General features: G+C 36.8%; 1 protein-coding gene across 1 annotated transcript in view; it reads right to left on the bottom strand.

Moving 5' to 3' along the window:
• Positions 1–8,540: 8,540 nt before the first annotated feature.
• Positions 8,541–27,155, bottom strand: part of LOC143404472 (selection and upkeep of intraepithelial T-cells protein 8-like) — a 33,126-nt gene continuing 14,511 nt past the window's right edge. Inside the window, exon 5 of the mRNA XM_077110074.1 lies at positions 8,541–8,644. Within this exon, the coding sequence (XP_076966189.1) occupies positions 8,541–8,644 (104 nt within the window). The remainder of the gene's footprint in view (positions 8,645–27,155) is intronic.

Raw genomic sequence — 27,155 nt, 5'->3', positions numbered from 1 at the left:
TTGTTGGAATTAATGGAGTAATAATATCTAAAGTCACCAGAATAATACCTGACACTACTATACTATAAAGTGTAAGTACTGTAACGAACTCAAGGACTATAAGTATTGATTTTCTTACCACTTTTAATATTGTTGAAATATTTAAGAGAGATGAAAAGTGAGAGCCTTGGAATCAGACTCACACCCTGGCTTTATTACTTAACGGTTACCTCGAGTTATTTGTGCAATTTCTGTACCTCTGTTTACTATCCAGAAAAATACATAGGAGTATATATTTCACATACCTAAATTAATTAAATGTAAGTGTTTAAGTTTTCATAAAGTTTTGGAGCAAAAAATGCTCAAAAATATTATTTTTAGCTATTGATAAAGAATAGTCATGGCACAGTATATAGAGATTTACATATTTGAAGTGCGATTCTGAAGGCTGAGGAAGGAATGGAGGCAGTAACATCACATGGCAAACAGAATGAGTATTTCAACCCAAACAGGTGTTGCTGGGGAAGGAACGAAATATCACCACAGAAGAGAGAGAATAACTGTATAACTCCTGGATTAAATTAGTCTCTGAATTGAGGAAATGGCAGAGATGTATTTTCACATGACTTCTGAGCTTCTTGGATGTGTAACTGGGTGGCTAAATTATGTCACTAGTCATGATAAGACCCTTGGGAAGAAAAGCAATTAAATTTTGAACAGGTCAACTTTTAGATTTCTATGCAATTGTTTTTATTTATCCTAGTGAATTATGAAACACACATTATTCTCTGCTACAATTGTTAAGGTACATGACTTGGCTAAAGATTTTAAGGATTTTTAATATAGGAATTATAGCTTCTCTTCAAAATATGTTGCAGAATCCTGTAGTGTGTCCAGCATATATTTGATGTGCTGGCTGTCTCCTGTTTGCTTCCCCAGATACAATCTCCATTTTCTCCACCTTTCTCTGTTTCTCACAAAATGAAACTAAGGATTATAGCAATTGGCTCTCTTTTCAGTGGCTTCTGGTGAAATAATAAGCAGATTACACGAATGAAAGAGGATGACTTTGGAATATTTGCTCTCTCAGACTTTTCTGCTGGGTTGCTGTGTGAGCTATTTGTCCAATCATTAAGCAAGCAAACAAACAAAACCAAACATAAAACAAACTAAAAACATACCCTGTAGCCGTCTTTGCCCATAAATTTTGGCTCCTGCTTCCTGCCTTTACTTCCTCAGGTGTATGGGTGATCACAATCTCTTTATCTTAGCTCCAGGGTCCTTCTTTGTTCTTCCAAACTGCTCTACATCTTATTTGCACATTTATAAATAAGCTTTTTAATTAATATTCCTTGAATTTGAGCATGTCTTTCATTTCTTGCTGAAACCCTGGCTGGTAACAGGAATTTGGTAACAGGAATTGAGTGTAGTTCTCAGAAAGAGATTCCCAGCATGTGCTTCTGAAATTGGGTTTCTCATGCACTGGGGAAGGCACAGCTGACCCTACTAAAAGGAATGGAGAAAGAAATCTACAGCATGCCACAGCACCAAACCTATTCAAAGTATGAATATTGGTGGTATAGGATCAAGTGCAGGTGGTGAAGAAGGCACAAGGAAGGAAAGGAAATAGTGTGGTTGGTATGATCAAAAAGTAACTATAAAGACTACAAAATTCTCTACCTTCTTATGACTGTCCTAGAAGATTGACTTGAAGAAAAGGAAAAATTAAAAGCAAAGAATCCACAGTTGAGAACCAGGGGGTCTCCATCCTAACTCTGGAAAAGCTCATTTTTTTTCCCTAATTATAAGTGATGGAAATGAGAATTGAATCCAAGGTCTAATTTTAAGGGTTTCAGAATTGGAGCAATAATTAAGTGCTACATTTATAAAGACTCTTAAGCTAATTTAAAGACACTCTAAGGCAGCCTACAATGCTGAGACATGGGGCAAGGGGATTTGGGACAGAGGAACAGGGCCATGCACAGGATTAACAATATGGACATCCTTGCTTTTAGGATTATTTAGCTATCACCCCTGAATGCTCAGCTTATTATTTCAGGAGACTTGTGGCTAGCAGGTGGCATCCATCATAAAGGAAACATAAATTTATACTCTAGGGGTGGATACTGACTCTATCTATCATTGGATGTGAGTTTCTGGCTGGTAGTACTTCATCATGCAAGATATTCATAAAAATGCCTTTTCATTCCCTCTTTTGTAAAACACATGCAACATTGTCTCTGACCAGGAAATTCATTTTACAGCAAAGGAAGTGCACCAATGTGCTCAGGGGCATGAGATTCACCAGTCTTACCAACTGCCCATGACCTAGATATAAATGATTTGATAGAATCTGAGGAAGGCTGAGGTGTAACACTACTAGAACATGTGGGGTTTGTTTAAACTAGTGGGTAACTGATTGTGACTTCTCTCTATAGCAGAATGCAAGTTCCTGGAAACCAGTTGAGTTAGTAATAACTACGTTTTCCCAGCACCACAAAAAATAACAATAACTATATTCTGTATTTTTTAATCATGAATTTTTGCCTGTTTTTCTTCCAAGTTACTTTACATGAGTGACACTGCTGATGACAGACTATGTTCCAGGCAGGAAGTGAATTAATATTATCTATTAAAATTGATTACAGGATATGGCACCTTATAGGACTGAAGTTTCCCCATGGTAATTATACAAACTTATTCCACAGCTGAAGGACAAGACTAGACTGAGGACAAAACTCTTGCTAAGAGGTAAAGGTTACTGAGATGCTCATCTTACTTTATCTACATCTACTCTGCAGTTCTCCAAAGATAATTTTTAAAAAACAACTTAAAAAGAAAGCCAAATATATATTGGGCCTTTATTTTATTTATTTATATGTGGTGCTGAGAATCAAACCCAGTACCTCACACATGCTAGGCAATTGCTCTACCACTGAGCCACAACCTCAGCCCCAAGCATTGATCTTAATATAGAAAACATTGCCCTTTGGAACATTGCTATAATGAACCCCCAAATTCCAATCTCACTCAAATAATAATCCTAATTAGGTACATGTTTCTTACCATATAGATGAGTTCTAAAAAATATTTGAACAATGGGAGTTAGTGTTTAATAGAGAGTTTTAATTTGGGAAGGTGAAAGATTTCTAGGGAGGGATGGTGATGATTGTTGCACAACAACATGAATACACTTAACACTACAGAGAAATACACTTAACATTTTTAAAATCATAAGCATGTGTATAACATATTTTATCAAAGAAATTTTCAAATGTTCAAAAAGAAAGCAAATATGTCAATTAAATACTATAAAAGTTACAAATCACCTTCAACCAGCCAGAAAAGTTAATCAGACCATAAAAGAAGAGATAAATGTCTTTAACTCAGTAAGACCCAGAAACAATGCCCAACCCATTCCTTTTTTTGGTATTGCATTTATTTTAAGCAGAATCAAAGTGTTTCTGATATGTCATTCTTTACTATTGAGAGTAGATGATTTAAAATATTTTTACTAAGTCTTTCATGTAATATTTTGAAAGTAAAAAATAGTTCAGTTTTCTTGAAAAAATTTAAATTTATATCGAATAATGGTACATATTTATGGAGTACAATGTGATAATTCAATGTGTAATATTCGAATCATCGTAGATAACATTTCCTTCTCATTAAACGTTTAGCATTCTTTGTGCTGGGAACCTTTAAACTCCTCCTCTCTAGTTTTTTTTTTTTTAGAAAGATACATAATGAATTGTTGTAAAATATAGTGAAACTATGGTACTGTGGAACACTAGAAATTACTCCTCCTAAGTGTATTTTTGTACCTACTATCTGACTTTCCTCTCTTCCTGCTTCCCCTTCCTTACCTAGAATCTACTGACAACTAATCTACTCTCTACTTGTATACAATAAACTTTCTAAACATCCATATATGATTGAGGACATGCAGTGTTTGTTTTTCAGTGCTTATTTCAGAAAATGAAAGAATTCAGATATCATATTTTTTAAATAGCTCATCATAAACATTTCACAATGAGATTTTTCTCTTTCTCATTCTATTTTTATTAATCACAACTACACTAAAGGAGAAGTACTCTGGTTGCAAAGAATTAGTTCCCTTTGTGAAAAAACAGGTGATAGAGGAATAACATGCACAGAAACACTATTTTCTTTTCTTGTTCTCAGGCCATCTCCAGAAATTGAGCCCAATATTTGCTGAGACACAAAACTACATTCAACTGATCCATAAAGAAAAATTGAGAAATATTTTTCTTCTACAATGATGAAGACTGCCCAGTGCATTACATCCTTCTGCACTCTCAGATCTCACTAGTCTTCAAATATAGGTCAGTCAAGTCCATAGAAATTAGAGACAGAAGTCCTCTCAGAAGGTGCAAGAAGAGGAAAGGATAGAATAAGTAGACTATCCATTAAGAGAAAACCATGAACCTAAACTCTAGTAAATCCCCTCACTAACTTGAGCCTGTCATCCTGAATCAGTTCTCCCTTATCCCTGCAGAAAGAGTTCCAGTTGAGTTACCTGAATTTCTAACAGTGTTTCAGCGTTTTTCTGCAGTCAAGGCGAGATATTCCAGAGTCAGACGGGGACCCCCACTCCTGCTGTCAAACTCTGGGCATATGATTCTGCTAGTCTGATACTTAAGTCCCTTTCCATGGGAAACTCCAAGGGATGACTGTTTATATAAACCTGTGGGTGGAGCTCTGTTCAACTGAATGATTGCACCTGGCATTGCTCAAGTACCAACATGACTTACCTCACTCTGGAAAGAAGAAAAAATATCTCATTTATAAATTTCATACCATTCATGCTGAATAAAAGGACTGTGGTGAATTGATTTTGAATGCTGAATCTGCACATAGATATGAAAGAAATGGAGATGTGGAGGCACAAATTGAAGGCACAAAATTCAGGTTGGGCATTCAAGGAAGGTTTTGGAGAGCTGATAATGACTGAGAAGAGTCTTGAAGCAAAGAAAACAGTAGCCAATTAAGACTTCAAAGGAATAGAGTAAGTTTTCCAGGCTGAGGAAGTACCTTGACTTTGTAGACATAAGAGAAGGTAATGAATTCAAAACAGTTCAGGTAATTAAGTATAGACAGAGTGGGAGAGAGAATAGGAGGGAATAATGAGAAGTGAGCTGCAGAAACAGGAAATAAGGTAAAATTATGAAAAATGAAAATTTAAGAAAAACATATGATAAATACTTAAGTTTTATGTGCATATGTGTACATTTAAGTTTATGTAATATATAAAAGGTCAGGTTATCTGATGACCCTGGCTATAGGATGAGGCTTCAGTGGAGTCAGAATGCATACATCTTATCATTTATCTTAGTTCTTGTTTTGATTTGGATATGAGGTATCCTGTCAGATCTCCTGTGTTAATGCAGGAATGTTCAGAGGTAAAATGATTAATTACATGAGTTGTGATTTAATCAGGGGATTAATCCACTTACTTGATTAATAATTTGAAAGGACTACTATGTTGGGTGGTAACTATAGGCAGGTGGGACATGAGTAGAAGAAGTGGGTCACTGGATATATTCCCTTGATGATTATATCTTTTCCTCCTGGCTCCTTCTTCTCTCTCTCTCTTCACTTCTGAGCCTGCCATGAGCTGATATCTTTCCTTCACCGTGTCTTTCCACCATGGTGTTCTGCCTCACCCCAGGTCCAGAGCAATGAAGTCAGCTGGTCATGGACTGAACCTCTGAAACTATGAGGGAAAATAAACTTTTCCTCATCTAAATTGTTCTTGTCAGGTATGTTGGCCACAGTGACAGAAAGCTGACTAACAGAGTTCCTGAATCTAGTGTGCTTTTTATCTCCAGGTATTTATGGAAAAGCCCTACCTAGTTTTTTTCCCTGGAGACTGGGAGTTTGTCTAAGCTCTTTCCCAGCACATAGAACAATGGGTGCCAAAATAAGCACAGAAGAATCTGGAGAGAGATTATGGATATAGCCACCAGTGTCACCCATTCTGTGACTAAAACATTTACAATGAAATAACTTGAGGAAGAATCCAGAAGTTTCTCCACTCTTCTAGCAGCATCAACCCCAGAGTAATTCTTGGGGTTAGTTCTGATGTAAAAGTCTTAACATAATTTTTATTTATTTTCCTATGAATGGTTGCACCTTGTACCCATCTCCTACCTCACACGTTTACCATGCACTTTTGGTATCCCTTCATATAAGATTTTATACCTGCTCAACTCACTTTAAAATCATCTATGAAACACTTGAGAACTACTCTGTTGTGGGGAATACCACTGGTATTTTAAAAAATTCTCCCAGATGATTGCATTTACTACTGAAGTTGAAAGCTCTCTTTCTATAGGTAATGCATATTTCTGACTTGCCCTTAAGATTTTTCAGGCCTTGTATGAGAGGGAGGGTAAGGGTGTTTTTTTCAACTCGGTCTTTAGAAAGTAACTTAAAATCCTATTTTTCTGATGTTCTCTGAATATGGTTATGCTGTAATGATGTGTGTGGGACTGCAATGTTATGAAAATGCATGCTTCATCTTGCAAATGGAAAGTGGTCTCATGTGTTGTTATCTTCACCTATCATATAAGTCAATGAGAATACATGCTTTCACTGCTTACCTAGTCAAGATGGGAAAACCTAGCAAAGTAGGAGTGTTTACATCAACTTCAAAAGTTTTCTTTTCCCCCCAGAGAATTCATATAAGGCAGCATTTATAAAAGAAAAAAATTATGAATGAAACATTATTCAAACTTATATTTTCTACTTATTCGAATATAATGTTATGGATTCTGGCTTTCACCAGAATATCTGAAGTGCCACAAGCTTAAGAATATGGAAAAATTAGATAATCAGCAAAATTACAGCTTTACTTGATCCTTGGAGGGATTTCAGGGAAACATGCAGCCTGGAATTTCCAAAAAGATGGGATAAAAGCACTGACACACCAGGAGCAAAACACAGAAAATTAGTCACCATACAAACTTGTGTGAAGACATCAGATAAAATTTTAATGAATAAATTAAGCCCAAATGTGAGTGTACATGAAAGAATAATTTCTCGAATGTGTACACACAAAAAAAGAGCTTGCAACCACCTGTGAGAAACCGCCTGTGAACCTCACTTCGTATTCATGACAGTGATTGAAGGTAGGATGGAAAATTGGAGAAAACTTTCCTTCTTATGCAAGCCAGGAAGAGGATAGGAGCCTGCTCTGCAGGAGAGGCAAAATTTATAGGAAGAGCCTTCTCCCTTATAGGACAAAAGTACTAAGATGAAGGCAGAGAGCAGGAAACTATCATTCCCAGGACACAAATGAGGACCCATTGTTAATTTTTAAAAAATCCCCCAGTTTCTCTAACCCTGATGGAGGATTAGGAAACTGTACTGGGCCTTGACCATTAGAACCAACTACCAATGGAGAAAACTAATATGATTGAGAAGTACTCACATCAGAGATGTAAACACACAAGACTGGAGCTAAATAGGACCACAGAAAACCTTCATCATGGTAGCAAGCATCAGGTAAAAATCAATTGCAAGTTGCTACCTGCTAAAGGAAAGACAGTCACAGTGGAGATCCTCTCTGATAAGTGGGCTCCAGGGAGATCTTATAGACTGGTGTTAAAATTTTCATAAAATTAAGAGAAGATTGAAGAGGAGTGAAATGAGGCAGAAATCCTGACTCTTCCACAGCACCAAAAGGAGGAACAGCTGACCAAAGATCTGAGTTACAGATTAAATGCTCTAAGACTCAACATTGGACAGTCTGAGACCTACAGAGACTTGAAGTTTGGTTATCAAAGTAGAGAATAAGGACAGAGTTCCTTGAACCCAGACTAGGTTAGGAAGTGGGGAGATGGGCAACAGAGAAAGAAAGCGGGAGAGGAAAAGCATATGCACTCATTCCCTTAATAACAGCTGGAAAGAAAAGCAGGTGGAATGAAAAGACAACAGGAGCAGCTGAGTCACTGAAGGAGACCAAGTAGTTTAACACAAATTGAGAACAAAAAGTCATTCTGGGCATGGCAGCTGTTTGTGGAGCCCACAGGTGGCCAGACAGCCAGGAATAAACGAAAGGAATCTCTTCACCTTCAGAGAGCCACAAAATTAACCAGAGGGAGTACCCCTACAGTGAAATACCTCAATAATCTCTCTAGAAGGATCTTGTAGAGGGAATGTTGCTAGTTGAAAGCTGCTGAAACACCACCCCCACCCCCACCCTCACCAAGAACAAGAGGAGTGGGCTAGACCTGCCCTTGGAAGTACTAGCCTAATGCATCACCCTGCACAGCCTCCATGGGAGCCCAGACAGAGACGGAGTGATCACCCGAGATTCACTGTTGTGGGAAATGAGCGCTCAGAACCAGACATGAAGGGAGTCTTTGTCCTTGGTAGTGCAGGGAGAAAGCATCTGTGACTCACAGCTAAAACTAGTTGAAGCTCGGACACAGGAAGGACAGCTGTTCTGTCCCAGGCACCAGAGGAAAGAAGTACCTATGGTTCACAACCTTGGGCAGTGGATGTTAGGACAGTGCCCCAGACACCTATGTCAGTCAAGAGGGGTGCTTCTGCACCAAAGGCTGCACACAGAGAAACCATGACCACAGGTCCGGTGCTTGAAGACCGTCGTGGGCTCTATGCCACTTTGAAGAGGACTCTGTGGAGAGGAGAGGGTGTGAAATGACCCATGGTGGACAGAACAACAGTCCAAAGCCCTACATTCTGAGCTCCTGTATACAATAGAAACAGCGAACCAACATAGCACGACACCCTCCAAGCATCCAGGCTCACGTCCCTGAGCTGACAAATGAAAACCATCTGATGAAATGTTCAATAGGGGAGTGATTTCTGTAGCCCAGAATCTCTGGGGAGATATGAAGCCAAAGAATGATAGACATCTTCTAAAGGTCCTAAATCTTGATGAAATCCAAACCAAGAGTCAATAAGAATTTTTGTTATGTTGCCATGATTTACTATAAATAGACCCCACATCAATTTGAATTTCATTTTTCTAATGTCTTAAAGTAGTAATTGGAATAATTCTTTGTTTTCCTAACTCAGGTTTACAATTGCTCATCTTAACACCTCTTTTTCCTCTTATTACCTGATACTCTCTCAGATCTTCAAATATCCCCCTCCCTCACATCAATCTTTTTTCTTTTCTTTTTACCTTGGTGTGTATTATTGTTTTCTATCTTACCTTTTCTCTTTCTTTTTTATTTTGTCTTTTATTTTGCACATTTTTTTTTCTTCTTCCCCCTTTCAGCACTATATACTGCCATGGCAATTTGACTACATTTAATAATTAATTTTTCAAGTTATTCCAGAACTTTACTATGAATTTATTCCTGGATTAGGATAACAATATTGACAAGTTTTATGGATAACAATATTGACAAGTCTTTGGTTTCTCAAAGGTTGAGTAGTAAATGACTTTGCTCAAAAGTGATTGTAGGGAGGATTCAAGATGGCGGGCTAGAGGAAGGCTGCATTTCTTGTAGCTCTGTGACCTAAGATTCAAGCAGTAGGAATTCTGTTTCTGTATGAGTTATTAGAGCATCCCTGACAGTGCTCCTGTGCAGGACCCCCCAGCTACCACTCCCATGTAGACCCCCATCTACCAGCATGGAGCTCCCTCTGGTTGCCTCCATCTTGGGACATGGCAAGCACTGCCATAGTCACCTGCATCTGGGGTCACTGGACAGGGTCTGGAGACATCCACCAGCCACAACACTGCAAGTAGCAGAGCTGCATCTCCAAACACGCCAAACAACACCATCACCTGGCTCAAGCCAACACCCTATCTATGAAAGCAGCTGCCTCCATCTTGGTTCACTTTTGTCACCAACTTGGGTTATCCATCACCATCTTTAGTTGGGGCAACATCCAACTTGGGACACCAGCTGGGTCCTAGAAGCAATATCAAGGTATTGTAGTCCCACAACTCCCCCCTCCTCCACAGCCACTAAACCAGCACAGTGCTTGCAGTTACATGACTGGTCCAGGGCTCACAAAGACTGGTCCTGAAAATCCCCATACAAAACAGCTCTCTGTGAAAGGAGCACAAGCCCCAGAGCACAGCCCCAAAGACCTCCAGAGAAAGAGGTTCCTGATTGGGAAGTAGGAAGGGAAGGGTGAGTGAGCTACAGATGCATTCTTAGCCAAGTTCTACAAGACCTTCAAAGAAGAATTAGTACCAATACTCCTCAAGTTATTCCATGAAATAGAAAAAGAGGGAATACTGCCAAACTCATTCTATGAAGCCAATATCATCCTGATTCCAAAACCAGTCAAAGACACATCAAAGAAAGAAAGCTTCAGACCAATATCTCTAATGAACATAGATGCAAAAATTCTCAGTAAAATTCTGGCAAATTGTATACAAAAACATATTTAAAAGATAGTGCACCAAGATCGAGTGGGATTTATCCTAGGGATGTAAATTTGGCTCAACATACAGAAATCAATAAATCTAATTCATCATGTCAATAGACTTAAAAAATAAGAATCATATGATCATCTCAATAGATGCGGAAAAAGCATTCAACAAAATATAGCAATGCTTCATGTGCCAAACACTAGAAAACCTAGGGATATTAGGAACATATATCAACACTGCAAAAGCTAGCTAGGCTAAGCCCAAGGTCAACATTATTCTAAATGGAGAAAAATTGAAAGCATTCCTTCTAAAAACTGGAATAAAACAGGTATGCCCTATTTAACATAGTTCTTGAAACTCTAACTAGGGCAATTAGACAGACAAAATAAATTAAAGGAATACAAATAGGAAAAGAAGAACTCAAACAATCATGGTTTACTAGTGACATGATTCTATACATAGAGGATCTAAAAAATTCTACCAGAAAAATTCCAGAACTAATAAATGAATTCAACAAGGTATTCAAAATCAATACCCATAAATAAAATACATTTCTGTACATCAATAATAAATATTCTGAAAGAGAAACTAGGAAATCTACCCCATTTATAATAGCCTTCAAAATAAAATAAAACATTTGGAATCAACAGAAAAGGTTAAAGACCCCCTATAGTAAAAAACTACAGAACACTAAAGAATGAAATTAAAGAAGACCTTAGAAGATGGAATGATCTACTTTGTTCTTGGATAGGCAGAATGAACAAACATACCACTGAAAGCACTATACAGTTTTAATGCAATTCCAATCAAAATCCCAATGACATTTCTCATAGAAATAGAAAAAGCAATCAACAAATTCATCTGGAAAAATAAGAGACCCAGAATAGCTAAAGCACTCTTTAGTAAGAACAATTAAGCAGATAGCATCACAATACCAGAACTTAAACTATACTACAGAGCAATACTAACAAAAATGGCATGGTACTGGCACCAAAATAGACTTGAATACCAATGATACAGAAAAGAGAACACAGAGACAAACCCACATAAATACAGTTATTACATACCAGTCAAAGGTGCCAAAAAACATATACTGGAGAAAAGATAGCCAATTTAACATTTGGTGCTGGGAAAACTGAAAACCCATATGTAGCAAAGTGAAATTAAAACCCTATCTCTCACCATGCCCCAAACTCAACTCAATGTGGATCAAGGACCTAGGAATTAGACCAGAGACCCTATGGCAGAGGGAGGTGGCTCGCAAGATGATCAGGAAACAGAAAGAGACTAAGCTTAGCTTACCAAGTATATAGCCCAAAGGCACACCCCCAATGACCCACCTTCTCCAGCCACACCCTGCCCAGCTTCAATTACCACTTGGGTTAATCCCTATCAGGGGATTAATTCATTGATTGGGTTAAAGCTCTCCTAACACAGTCATTTCACCTCTGAATGTTCTTGCATTTACACATGACCAGTAACTGTGTAACTGCTAGAAGGAAATATAAGCCCAACACTCCAACATATTGACACTGGCATTAACTTTCTTAACTAGACTCCTAAAGTATAAGGAATAAAGCCTAGAATTAAAAAGATTCTGCAGAGCAAAGTAAACTATTCAGAGCATGAAGAGAGAACCTACAGAATGGGAGAAGATCTTTGCCATCTGTCCTAACATAGGGGATTAATATCCAGAACATATAAAGAACTCAAAAAAGTTAACACCAAAAAGAACCTCAAATAGCCCAAATAATAAATGGGCAAAAGAACTGAAGAGACACTTCTCAAAAGAAGAGATGCTAATGGCCAATAAACATATGAAAAAATGCTGAACATCTCTAGCAATTAGGAAAATACAAATCAAAACTACATTGAGATTTTATCTTGCTCCAGTCAGAAATTATAATTTTCAAGAATGCAAACAAAAATAAATGTTAGTAAGGATGTTGAAGAAAAGGTACACTCACATTGTTGATGGGACTACAAATTAGAACAACTGTTCTGGAAAGCAGTATGGAGATTCCTTAAAAGACTAGAAATGGAACCACCATATGACCCAGTTATCCCTCTTATTGGTATATATCCAAAAGATCTAAAGTCCAGCATACATACTATATGGATGTCACCACATCAACATTTATAGTAGCATAATTCAAAAGAGCCAAGATATGGAACCAACCCAAGTGCCTCTCAAGAGACAAATGGGTAAAGAAAATGTGGTATATATAATGTGTGTGTGTGTGTGTGTGTGTGTGTGTGTGTGTGTGTGTGTGTGTATACATAATGGAATTTTACTCAGTTACAAAGGAGAATGAAATTATGGCATTTGCTAGTAGATGGATGGAACTGGAGAACATTATGCTAAGTGAAACAAACTAGATCCAGAAAATCCAGGGTTGAATATGTTCTCTCGTATTCAAATATTAGACCAAAATAAGGGCAAGAAAAGAAAAAGAAAAATGGGGTGGAATTCCATGAAAATTGAAGAAAAATTGGTGAAATAGAGGAAGAGGTTTGAGGGGAAGTAGAGGGATGGAAAAAGGAAGGGATGGTGGAAGGAAATTGGGTAAACTTTCCACATATATAAACATATCAATGAATTTCACATTTAGGTATATTCATAATCCACTAATTGAAAATATATAAATAAGTAGAATAAAAATCACTAGAATAGAGGGAAAGGAACAGGGGAAGGCAATCTGTTGAAGGCAAATGTGAAGGACTGGGGACTGAATTGGAGCAAATTATATTCCATGCTTGTTAATTATGTAAAAGTGGATCCAAATATTATATATAGCTATAATGAACCAATAAAAAGAAAAAAATTGAGAAAGCCCTCTTGTTAATTCAGGCAAACTGAGAGTTGAAGTTATTCCTTAAAGTAGTGGTAGTGGAATTCCCATACAGAGTGCACCAAACTATCCAAAGATAGAGATGGTTTGGATTCCAAAGAGAGATTAGATTAATTCTAGACAGGGAAGAGGGGTGGGAGGGAAAGGGAGGGGTCAGGGGATTAGCAAGGATGATGGAATGTGATGTCATCATTATACAAAGTACATGTATGAAGACTTGAATTGGGTGTCAACATACCTTATATAGAGAAATATGAAAAATTGTAGTGTATATGTGTATTAAGAATTGCAATGCAAAAAAAGTACATGTATAATGGCATAAATTAGCATGAACATACTTTATATACAGAGATACGAAAAATTGTGCTCTATATGTGTAATAAGAATCGCAATGCATTCCACTGTTGTGTATTTAAAAAATAATAATAAAATCAATTTTTTTTTAAAAAAAGAAGTACTATACCCGGGGTGATCAATCCAAAGAATTTACTAGGGGAACTTATACTTAGGAGGGAGAAGTGGCAACATATCTTTGTGGATAACAGCAAGAAAGAGGGAAAGAAGGAGAGAGAGAAAAGAAAAGAGGAGAGAAGAAAGAAGAGAAGACCATTTTTCTGTTCCCCCAAATCAAGCCTAATCAAGGAGCAAACCTGGACTGTAATGTCCAGATACATATTATCATGAAGGACACCAGCTTTCTCCTATGCACAGGGGGAACTAGAACAAGTTAATATTATCTATTAGAAAGCTAGTGACTTAGATTTCTGTGGAAAGAATATATGCCACCTATTGCCACTAAACTTTGCTTGGAGGAGCCAATGATCGTTTGTAAGTTTTCCCAGTAAATCATGTCTTGCATGCTGTCTCTGGGCACTTTTTTTTTTCACCTGTATGCCACCCATGACTCTGTCCTAGCACAATTGGACTGTGGATGTCACAAATTTATATGAAAATTCAAGGAATTTGGCTCTGAGTTGTTTTGAGAAACAACCTAAACACCTTTATTAGTGCCCAGGAATGCTCAAAAATTAGACTTGGTTTTAATCAATGCCAGGAAAATCTTGCAATTGGATGGGTAGCAGACCTGTCAAAGCATTCCATGTCTCCTGGTCAGAACAAGAGAAAAAGAGAGGCACCTGGGGAACTCTAGACGTCTGTTGAACAAGTCCTCATCCTCGAACAGAAGATATACTAGAGTATATTAAATATTTTTAAATACCGAGTTTATTTCTAGCAAAAACTAAGTCTAGCCCAATCAAGGAGCAAGCCTTAATGTAGACTCACAGATATTACAGGCATCTATAGCATTGTCTCCATATGAAGTGAACTAGTACAGTTTTGGTAGATCAAATAAAATCATAATCATCTTAATTGCCTGCTAACTTCAATTAGCTATACACATAACCTCACTTTTTCTTAGTACAGTCAAACTTTTAAATAGAGAAAGCATGAGAATAGATCACTAATAACATGAAGAACTCAGGAGATCAACTGGGAAATTTAGAAGGTGGACTTTCTAAAAGTCAATTTTAGAAGAAAAGTTCTCATGCAACCTACAGTAAACATAGCGAAAAATAAATTAAAACATGGAATTCATTGTAAACATATCATCAAAATATTTCTACCAAAAAATATATGTAATATATTTTCTTTAAATCAGTTGAAGAAAATACCTTAAATTAAGAAACAAATATGATTTTGCTTATTCTATTTACTAATTCTGTTTACTCAAAATGACTTGAGTTTTGCTTAAATTTCAGCAGAAAATATTAAGGAAAAAACAAAAAAAAATGGAACAAACACTTTGTAATAAAAGGTTCCCAAGCACAATTTCTTGTCAGGTAATATGCTTACTTGACATTGTCAATGAAGATATACTTCCCTTAATCTACTTACCTGACATTGGTACTACAGATACTATTAAGAAAAGCATTTTTTGATTTTTGGGTTTTTTTCAGGTGAACCTTCATTGACCATATCAGGTAAGTATGATGTTGTTTTCATTCTTAATTTTTTGAGGAATCTCCATACTGCTTTCCAGAATGGTTGCAACAGTTTGTAGTCCCACCAGCAGTGTATGAGTGTGCCTTTGTCCCCACATCCTCACCAACATTTATTGTTATTTGTATTCTTGATAATTGCCACTCTAACTAAATTGAGAAGGAATCTCAGTGTAGTTTTGACCTGTATTTCTCTAATTGCTAGAGATTTTGAGCATTTTTACACATATGTTGACCATTAGAATTTCTTTTGATATGAATTTAACATAATCTGTGTCCTTCTGAAAATTCATGGGTAGAGAATGTAGTTTCAAGTGTGGAAGTTATGAGAGGTAGGTGGACCTTTAAGAGGTGGAGCCTACTAAAGGACCCTTAGGTCACTGGGTGTGAGACACTTCTCTTGTGGACCATTGGTAATTTTTAGAAGAAATTTGGTATAAAAGGAGCAAGTCTGATATCTCTGTTGCTCCTAGGTATCTGTGCCATAAGATGAAGCACTCCAAAGGAATCATTGCCATTGAGTTTGAACCATGACATTTGGACTTTGATCCTCTAAAACTTTGAGCAAAATAAACTGTTTCTTCATAAGAAAGCTGTGTCAGGCATTTCATTACAGTAACATAAAATGGGCCAACATAATGACCCTGTTATTTAATATTGCAAAGTACTCAGAGACTTTAATTGATCCTTTTAAATTTCTTATTTTTTTAATTAGTATTTCCCAGAGGATTTTTAAGTAATGCCAAGCACTGAGTAATCCTTTATGCATTCAATTATCATGTTTTACGGTTCCTGTAATTGTTACCTTGAAAATCGCTGTGGTCAGAATGTATCCACCTGAAGTATATGCATTGGAAACTTATTTCCCAAATCCATTTGTTAGTAGTGTTTGGAGGTAAGACCTTTGGGAAGTAATTAGAATGTGATGGGGTTGTGAGATTGGGTCCCCCATGATGTCACTGGAGGCTTTATAAGAAAAAAAGAAAGACCAGCTGGCACACTCTCTCTGTCATCACCAGGTAGAGCCCTCCACCATGTGATGATAAGGCAAGAATGCCCTCAGCAGAGGCCTTGGGACCTCCCAGCCTCCATAATTGTGGGCTTTAGTAAATCTCTGTTTAAATGTGGCATCCATTTAAACAGCAGAAAACTAAGACCAAAAAAAATTTTATAGTGTTTTAATGGTTTTAAATAGTAAATTAGTTTCACTGATTTCCCATGTGTTTCATTTGAAGAGTCCAAAGAAGAAAACTTGGAATGGAATCACCATTTGACCCAGTCATCTCACTACTAGGTTTGCCCAAAGGACTTAAAATCAGCATACATTGATGCAGCCACATCAATGCTAGCTCAATCCACAGTAATTAAACTATTGAACCAACCTAGGTGACCTTCAATGAGAGAATGGATAAAGAAACTGTAGTATGTATGCACAATGGAATATTTCTCAGCCTTAAAGAAGAATGAAATTATGGCATTTGCCCTTAAGTGAGTGAAATTGGAGAATATTGTGCTAAGTGAAATAAACCAATCCCAAAGAACAAAAAAGCAGAATATTTTCTCTGATATCTAAATGCTAACTCAAAATAAGTTTCGGGGGAGACTAGAGGCATTTTGAACTCGTCATAGGGAAGCGAAGGGAGAGGAGGGGGCATGGTGGTAGAAATGATAATAGAATGAATCAGACATTATTACCCCGTGTGCATACATGGTTACATGACCTATGTAATTCTACATCATGTATAACCAGCAAATGAGAAGTTATACTCCATTTATGTATGATGGGTGCATTCTACTATCGTGTATAACTAATTAGAACAAATTTTTGAAAAGAGTCGAAAGAGTTAAAAGTATCCTATATTATCATTGTCAATTCCATCAACTATAAAATCCAACTCCCCATCCTATAGAGCAGTTATCCCAGGCATAATGATGCATTTGCTACCATAATTTAGTGTTACCTAAGACTAGAACAGAAAAGTAAAATCAGGAAAATAAACATGTTGTTTCTTGGACAAGATACCAGTCAGTTATGTTAAATGCCAACTTCCCACAACTCACTCTTCAAGCAATATTTATCAAACCAACTAGTATAAGAAAGAACCCATCTTAGCAGAGTCTAAGTAGCATCTCAAAAGGAAGAAATAATAGGTTGTAGGGTTTGAGGGGAGTGGATGCAGGGGTTTCAGTGTTCTTCTTAGTCAGGAAACTGAATATAGGCAAAGTTCATGACAATAGCTTAGATTGATGATTTTTGTAAAAGAATTTTAATGAGCAATTTTTTTTGCTTTTGCAAGAAAGCTGTTTGTTCAAGTGAAGAATTTACTGTCCTGAGAGGTGAGCTGTTTGCTTAAATTAGTATTCAAGAACTTCCTTAATTAAGAAATATAAATGCAAGTAGATTCAGTTCTTACTGAATTATGGTTACATAATTCTAAGGTCATCATAATTTCTCCCTACACAGCATGATATTATTCTTCCTTTTGTTCTGACTTCTGTTGTTTCTGGGCTTTTTTCTTTTATTTAATGACATTATGTTCTGCTTATGTATCACATTGCCTTTGCATACATCATTATGTAGTTTCCCTGAAGTCTACCCAAAGTGATTATGCACTTTTATCTAATCAGTACAAATCACCTGGAGCACCCTTGTTTGTTTGCTTTTATATTTTGAAGATAAGCTTTATAAATCTGGATAAAAAATGCTATGATATCTTTAAGTGTTGCCATTTTATCAAAGGGGAATGAAGAGAATGTCATTTGTGGCTTGATTGGAATAGGAAAGATAATAGAATGAATTGGACATTGCTTTCCTCTATGATATATAAATACAAGACCAATATAATTCCATATCATGTACAACCAGAAGAATGAGACGCTGTACTCCACATATGTATAATATGTCAAAATATATTCTACTGTCATGTATAACTAATAAAAACAAATAAAAATAAAATAAAATCAGGAAAAAAGGTATTTTCACTTTGTGTTTCATTATTACTTAATTTTGTAAATTAAATTAGAGCATTGTATTTCTCATACTGTAATGTGCATCTGAATCCCTGCTGAATATATCTTATTTTAAATTACTTTTATTTCTGATTTTTTCAGTACTGGGTATTGATCTCAGGGCTTCACATGTTAGGCAAGTGCTCTAAAAAATTGGGAGTTTTTGCTATTGTATTTTCATTTTTGCTGTTGTATTTACCTTATTCTCTCACAACTTACTCTTTCCTTCTCAAACTCTTCCTGATGTGACATTTATCAACTGACTTTGTATTTAACTTATGTGATTATAAAATTCTCCCAAACACTCTCTTAAGTTTTTTTTTTAATTGTTATTTCCCCGTCGCCCAAGAATTCTCATCATGGCATTCTGTATTTTATCTTTTATTACCAAAAACTTTAAACATATAAACACATAAATGTAACATGTATAATCCATGTTCCCATTATACACTTTAAATAAATATCAACTTATTTCCAATTTTAACTATACCCTCACTCACTTCACTAATTTCCATATAATATTAAAGCAAATTCTAAACATTGTAATTTCATTTACAAATTTATCAGTATATCTCAATAAAGAAAAAGATTTTTCCAATATAGCTATGATATCATAATAAAACCAAAATTAATATTTCATTAATGTGATCAGAGGTACAGATAATACTAATATTTATAATTGTCTAAAATTGTCAAAATTATTTAATGACTTATTGTTTTAAAAAATATCCAAATATATAAATAGATTTTGACTGGATGATGTGTTAGTCACCTTTCCATTATTATAACATGAATATGAGTTTGTCAATTTATAAAGAGAAAAGTTATATTTTGGCTCACATATTTGGAGGTATGTGTGATCAGATGAACCTATTGGTTTTAGGCCTCAGGTAGGGAGGAAGTACATCATGGCTGGAGAAAAACCTTAGACCTCATGGCCCAGAAACAAAGGAGAGAAAGAAGTCCTATTATCCATTTTGAGGATACACTCACTATGACCCAAAGACCTCACACTAGGCCTCGCATCCTAAAGCTTCTACCACATCCCAATAGCAACAGACTTGGGATCAAGCCTTACCACATGGACCTATGGTGGACATTTAGGATCCAAACTACAATATTTTTTTCCCAAGCCCCCAAAGGCACACGCAGAATAGATCCAGTCCATTTCCCAAGAGTTCCAGAGTCTGAACTATTGAAGAATTTCTCAAAAATTTCAGTCCAAAATCTTCTCTGAGACTCAAGGCAAACTCATTTCAGAGCACTGTAAAAGTAAAAGTGAATGTTATATACTTCCAATATTCAATGGAGGAACAGGCACAGGATAAACATTTTCCCATTCTAAAAAGGAAGAACCGGAAAAAAAAATAAGGAGACCAAAGCAAGACTGAAACCCAATTAGGCAAACATTAAATCCTACAGCTCCAGGTTGGTCATTGAGGGTAAACTGTGGTGGGACGTGGGCTCCCAAGGGCTTGGGCTTCCCACCTTTATGGCCTTGCTGGTTGCAGCAGCCCAAATGACCTCTCTTAGGCTGGTTTACTATGTCGTCTGCAGCTTCCCTTTGCAAGGGTTCCACGTGCTGGCCTCCCTTATCTTCTTGGTTCTCCATTGTAGCTTCACTCTCACTGTTACATATAGTACCTTGTCAAAGGTTGTTTGCCAGAACTATGACCCTGTGACACATTGCCTGGCTTCCTTTGAAATTTTGGTGGAAGTAAGTTATGACTCCATAACGCTGTGTTCTGCCTGCATTCATGTGTGTGAAGCCAAAGTCTGTTGCCAGTGTAAGCTGTACTTTGGCCTGCTTGAGACCTGGCCATGCCAGTCTCTAAGTGCCTTGATGGCTGAACATGGGGAGATAATTTGCTAGGGTGTCCTTGGAGGCTTTTCTCAAAAAACTTTATCCTGAAGTCTTTCAAATAAACTTGTATGTCTAAATCTCTAAGCCTGTGATGACTGTGGTTTTGTTAATTCTTGAGATACTTTCAAGAATAGTCATCTTTCCAGTTGTCCCAGAACAAAGCACTTGGGTTAGCATCTGCAGCCTCCTGGTCCAAACCCTTATGCACACTCATTTTCTGACCAAGGTGTGAATTTTTCAAATCTCTCTGCTCTGCTCATTTTTGCTTCTGATTCCCATTCTAAATTCTACTAACATTGGCCACATCACCACCTGAATGTAGGGCTGCCTTGAAATTTCTTCATTCTAGATAAACAAGTCCATCTCCTTTAAACACAGCCTCCCTCCAAGTCCCAAGGCATGGGCAAAAGGTACCCAAAATTGCTTTGTCACTTCCATCTGAAACCTCATCGGCATAGTCTTTGTTGCCTGCATTCCTATTAACATTCTACCTTTCTGAACTCCAACCAGAATTATCTGTTAAATTCATAATCATATAATACCAGTCCTTCATTTTTTTAAAATTTCTTACATACATTACAATAGTGCAATCCTTCATTTTACTAGCTTGCTTATTTTCATAAGCCTTTTAATTGCTGCAATCAAAATACCCAACAAGAACAGTCTTAGAGAAGGAAATCTTTATTTGGGGGCTCATGATTTCAGAGGTCTGATTCCATAGACAGTAGATTCCCTTGCTCTTGGTCCAAGGCAAGGCAGAATGTTATGACGAAAAAAGTGTGGTGGAGAAAAGTGGCTTAGGACATTACACCAAGAAGCAGCAAGAAAGAGAGCTCTCCTCACCATGACAAAATATAAAACCCAAAGGCTTGCTCCCAATGACCCACCTTCTCTAGTAGCAGACTACCTGCCTATAGTTACTGTTAGGGTTTGCATGTGAGGTATCACCCAAAAGCTCATGTGTGAGACAATACAAGGAGGTTTAGAGGGGAAATAATTGGATTATGATAGCCTCAACCCAATCAGTGAATTAATCCTGTGATGAGATTAATTGGGTGGGAGGTAAGGGCGGGCAGGGTGTGAATGAGGAGGTGGATTATTGGGGGTATGCCTTTGGGGTATATATTTTGTACCTGGCAAGTGGAGTCTCTGTCTGCTTTCTATCGCCATGTGAGCTGCTTCCCTATGTCACACTATTCTGCCATGATGTTCAGCCTCACTTCGAGCCCTAAGGAATGGAGCTGGATAACAAAGAAACCATGAGAACTCAGATGAAGTTTTTCTCCCCTAAAATTGTTCTAGTTAGATCTTTTAGTCACAGCAGCAAAAAATCTGACTAAAACAGTTACGACCCAGTTAATGGTTTTCAGTGGATTAAAGCACTGAATAGGTTAAGGTTTTCATAACAATCATTTCACCTCTAAACTTTATCACATTATCTCACTCATGAGCTTTTGGGGGACACCTCACATCTAAATGTTAATATTGATTATCCAAACTTTTTCCAAATTTCTTCCATAGACCAATTCCAAAGGCTCTTCCACATCATCAGGTATATGGCAACGGCAATGACTCCATTTCTTGTCATCAGTGTGCTGTGTTAGTTAGCTTTCCATTACTATAACAAATGCTTGAGTTGATCAACTGATAAAGAGTAAAAGAGTATTTTGTGTTTGCTGTTAGGAAGGTTTTACTCCATGATTAGGTGGACACATTACTCTTAGTCTCTGGAAGGGAGGTAGCACATCATGGTAGCAGTACATGGCAGAACAAAACTGCTTACCTTATGGTTAGAAAGAAAACTAGAGAAGAAGGGGCTGCTTTGTCCCTTGAGTGCACTATGACCCAAAGACCTCCTGCTATGCTCCTGCTCTTAAAGGTTCCACCACCTCCTAATAACACCAGGCTTTACCACAAAGAACCTTTGGTTGGGGTGGAAGGGAATTAAGATCCAAACCATAGCAGCTGATATGCTTTTACATCTTCCTTTAACTATAATCTCTTCTTCATCTTCCATTTAATTTTTTTTAAAAAAAAACTTTAATGAATTTGAGACATTGGTTGTGCAATCTTCTATGTGTATATTTTTCTGATTCCATATCTGTTACTGTATTATATTATTCTTCTTTTGATATATCCTAAAAATTGAAAATTGCAACAGAATTTTAATCAGACTGCAGTTTTTACTTATTATTTATATATTTAGATAAGAAGACATAACAGGTAGTGTTTTTTTACATCTATAAAACTATAATCTCTCGTTATCACTCTTTCTGTAATATTAAAAGTCATTGATATTCAGTGACTAAGGTTATGAATATATGGTAATCACATGATAGGTTCTTTCCAGCTCCCACCTCACTCCATGAATACCAAAATCTGTGGAAATCCCTTATATAAAATCATTTAGGTAGATGGAAGGTGGAGCCGCACGGAGTTCAGCACAGAAAGCAGAGGCTTTGCTTGTGGGCCACCAGACTGAGCTCTGGACAAAGCACAAGGTCACCCCAACACCCCCCACCTCACCAAACACCCTACACAGGAAACAGACGAAATCCATCTCGGAAAACCTTACTCGCCATCTATCAGTGGGCATGGCTACCAGCGCGGTTCTGCAGCTGATCAAGTGCCCCCCGGTTCCCAACTCCTCTACCTCCAGCTGAGATAACTCAAGATTTTTCTCACAAGCTTTTGGGGGGGGCATAGCTATCAATGCAGAATAGCAACTGTACAGGCACCTGGTTTCCATCTCAGAGACTAAGAGTAGGGAGGCTCCAGGTAGAAGTTGAAGTCCTCTCATACTGGCTACCTCCACCACCCTGAGCACAGAGATTGAAGCCAGACATAGACAACTCCACCTATTGGAAGAAAAGAAAACAGAGTTCTGAGAGACTTTTCTTTTTTTCTTTCTTTTCTTCTCTCTCTCTTCCCATCCATTCTCCTCTACCTTTCCCCCTCGGGTCCTCACAACCTCAATATATGTGAAACCAAGAACTTTGCATGAAATAGGACTTTAACAACTGAATCACCAGAATAATATAATATAGAGGAATTTCATATGCTCCACCTCCACCCCTTTTTTTCTTGTTATATTCTTTCTCCCTCTCTCTTTTTTTCTTTCTTTCCTTGTTATTTTTTTCTTCTTTCTCCCTCTACCCACTTTCAACCTCCTAACTTTTACTATTTATACATAGGGAAATTTTCTAAATATAGATAGGAGTTTGAATTGATACATTCTTCTGTAAATTACCCATCTATTCATTAGAGTTCTCCTCCAAAGTTGCTAAGTTAGATTAACCCCATACCCTCACTCCTTTCCCCCTTAACATAACATCCTACACCCGACCCTCAGTTCTCTATACACCACCAGAAATGGTATGCCTTTTATGAAACTAATGACTATATTTTAAATAATAACTGAAGCCAACATCTGTAGACATAGAGTCTAATTATAAATGTATTAATAATGAAAACTTGCTCATAGATGATGTACTATTGATATCGGGAACTGGTAACATTGTCTTTCTTCACAAAAGAGAGGTTTTGGAACTATACAAGAGCAATATAAAAATATAGGGGAAAAACATTAACACAAAAACATTACACAAAGCTGGAAAGAAACGTGAGCAGTATGAAAGGAAAAGGAAAGAAAGGACCACAAACAATGCAGGTCAATTTAACATTAGAAGAGGTAACATCTGCAGCAAAAGGAATGTCAGATAAAGATTTCAGGATATACATGGTCAGATGATCTGGAGTCTCAAGGAAGACATTAGACAGCAAATGCAGACAATGAGAGATCACTTTGACAGTGAATTACATGAACAAATCCAAGAAGCAAAAGATCAATTCTACAGGGAGATAGAGGTCATACAAAAAAAAAAAAAAAAAACAGAAATCCTGGAAATAAAGAAAATAATAAACCAAATTAAGAACTCAAATGAGAGTATCACCAGCAGAGTAGAACACTTAGAAGATAGGATATCAGACAATGAAGACAAAGTATATCATCTCGAAAAGAATGTAGACAGCTAAGTGAGACTGATAAGAAACGACAAGCAGAAATCCAAGAAATATGGGATAACATAAAAAGACCAAATTTAAGAGTTATTGGGATACAGGAAGGAATAGAGGTCCAAACCAAAGGAATGCGCAATCTGTTTAATGAAATAATATTTAAAAACTTCCCAAACATGAAGAATGAAACAGAAATCCAAATCCTAGAAGCCTACAGGACACCGAATGTGCAAAATCACGTCAGATTCACACCAAGACACATTATAATGAAGATGCCCAACATACAGAATAAGGAGAGAATTTTAAAAGCCACAAGAGAAGGGAAGCAGATTACATTTAGGGGTAAACCAATGAGATTAACAGCTGATCTTTCAACACAGACCCTGAAAGCTAGAAGATCCCGGAACAACATATTTCAAACGCTGAAAGATAATGGGTTCCAACCAAGAAATCTTGTATCCAGCAAAACTAAGCTTCAGGTTTGAAGATGAAATAAAAACCTTCCATGATAAAGAAAAGTTAAAAGAATTTGCAGCTAGAAAACCGGCACTTCAAAACATCCTTGGCAAAACATTACATGAAGAGGAAATGAAAAATAACAATGAAAACCAACAGCGGGAGTAGTACAGTAAAGGAAAAACTAATCAAAGAGGAAAAACAAATCATGTTAAATAACAAAAATAAACAAATATGGCTGGAAATACAAACCATATCTCAATAGTAACTCTAAATGTTAATGGCTTAAACTCACCAATCAAAAGACATAGGCTAGTAGACTGGATTAAAAAAAAAAGATCCAACAATATGCTGCCTACAGGAGACTCATCTGATAGAAAAAGACATACACAGATTGAAGGTGAAAGGTTGGGAAAAATTATACCACTCACATGGACCTCAGAAGCAAGCAGGGGTGTCCATACTCACTTCAAATTCAATTGACTTCAAGCCAAAGTTAATCAAAAGGGATATAGAAGGACACTACATACTGCTCAAGGGAACCATACACCAACAAGACATAATAATCATTAATATGACAAACTCTACTCAAGTTCAAGAGTCAAATAGACCACAACACAATAATCATGAGTGATTTTAACACACCTCTCTCACCACTGGACAGATTTTCCAAACAAAAGTTGAATAAAGAAAATATAGAACTCAACAACACAATTTCATGGAGTTCATTCCTTAAAAGAAGAAAAAGTCAAGAAATAAATGACCTCACACTACATCTCAAAGCCCTAGGAAAAAAAGAACAAATCAGCAGCAAATGCAGTATAAGTCAAGAAATAATTAAAATCAGAGCTGAAATCAATGAATGAAAACAAAAGAAACAATTGAAAAAAATTGGCAAAACTAAAAGTTGGTTCTTTGAAAAAAGAAATAAGATCGACAGACCCTTAGCCACATTAATGAAGAGAAGAAGGGAGAGAAGCCAAATTACTAGAATACAGGATGAAAAGGCAATGTCACAACAGACACAGGAAATAGAAAGAGGGAGTACTTCCAAATTCATTCTATGAGGCCAATATCACCCTGATTCCTAAACCAGACAAAGACACCTCAAAGAAAGAAAACTTCAGACCAATATCTCTAATGAATACAGATGCAAAAATCCTCAATAAAACTCTGGCAAGTTGGATACAAAAACACATCAAAAAGATCATGCACCAGGATCAAGTGGGATTCATCCCCCGGATGCAAGGTTTGTTCAACATATGGAAATCAATAAATGTAATTCATCACATCAATAGACTTAAAGATAAGAACCATATGATCATCTCAATAGATGCAGAAAAAGCATTTGACAAAATACAGCATCGCTTTATGCTCAATACACTAGAAAATCTAGGGATAACAGGAACTTACCTCAATATTATAAAAGCTATCCACGCTAAGTATAAGGCCAGCATCATTCTAAACAGAGAAAAACTAAAGGCATTCCCTCTAAAATCTGGAATAAGACAGGGATGCTCTCTCTCACCACTTCTATTCAACATGGTTCTTGAAACACTGGCCAGAGCAATTAGACAGATGAAAGAAATTAAAGGAATATATAGGAAAAAAAGAACTTAAACTAGCATTATTTGCTGAAGATATGATTCTATACCGAGAAGACCCAAAAAGCTCTACCGAGAAACTTCTAGAACTAGTAAATGAATTCAGCAAAGTGGCAGGATATAAAATCAACACCCATAAATCAAAGGCATTTCTATATATCAGTGACAAATCCTCTGAAAAGGAAATGAGGAAAACTACCCCATTCACAATATCCTCAAAAAAAAATAAAATACTTGGGAATCAACCTAACAAAAGTTAGGTTGTAAAGATCTTTCACCTCTTTTAACAAAAGAGGTGAAAGATCTTTACAATGAAAACTATGGAACCCTAAAGAGAGAAATAGAAGAAGACCTTAGAAGATGGAAAGATCTACCTTGCTCATGGATAGGCAGAATTAATATTATTAAAATGCCTTACTACCAAAAGCCCTACACAGGTTTAATGCAATTCCAATCAAAATCCCAATGGCATTCCTCATAGAAATAGAAAAAGCAATCAGGAAATTCATCTGGAAAAATAAGAGACCCAGAATAGCTAAAGCAATTCTAAGCAGGAAGAATGAAACAGGTGGTATCGCTATCAGACCTTAAACTATACTACTGAGCAATAATAACAAAACAGCATGGTACTGGCACCAAAACAGGCTAGTAGACTAATGGTACAGAATAGAGGACACAGAGACTAACCCACAAATATACATCTATCAGATAAAGATGCCAAAAGCATGCACTGCACTGGAGAAAGGATAGAATCTTCAACAAATGATGCTTGGAAAACTGGAAATCCATATGCAACAAAATGAAATTGAATCCCTATCTCTCACTGTGCACAAAAGTTAACTCAAAATGGATCAAGGATCTAAGGATTAAACCAGAGACTCTGTGTCTAATAGAAGAAAAAGTAGGCCCTAATCTCCATCATGTGGGGCTAGGCCCCAAATTCCTTAATAAGATGGCTATAGCACAAGAATTAAAACCAAGGATCAA

Source organism: Callospermophilus lateralis, chromosome 7, assembly GCF_048772815.1.
Source record: "Callospermophilus lateralis isolate mCalLat2 chromosome 7, mCalLat2.hap1, whole genome shotgun sequence".
NCBI classification, from domain to species: domain Eukaryota; kingdom Metazoa; phylum Chordata; class Mammalia; order Rodentia; family Sciuridae; genus Callospermophilus; species Callospermophilus lateralis.
Note: the sequence above shows the minus strand (reverse complement) of the source record. Positions and strands in the feature narration are given on the sequence as shown.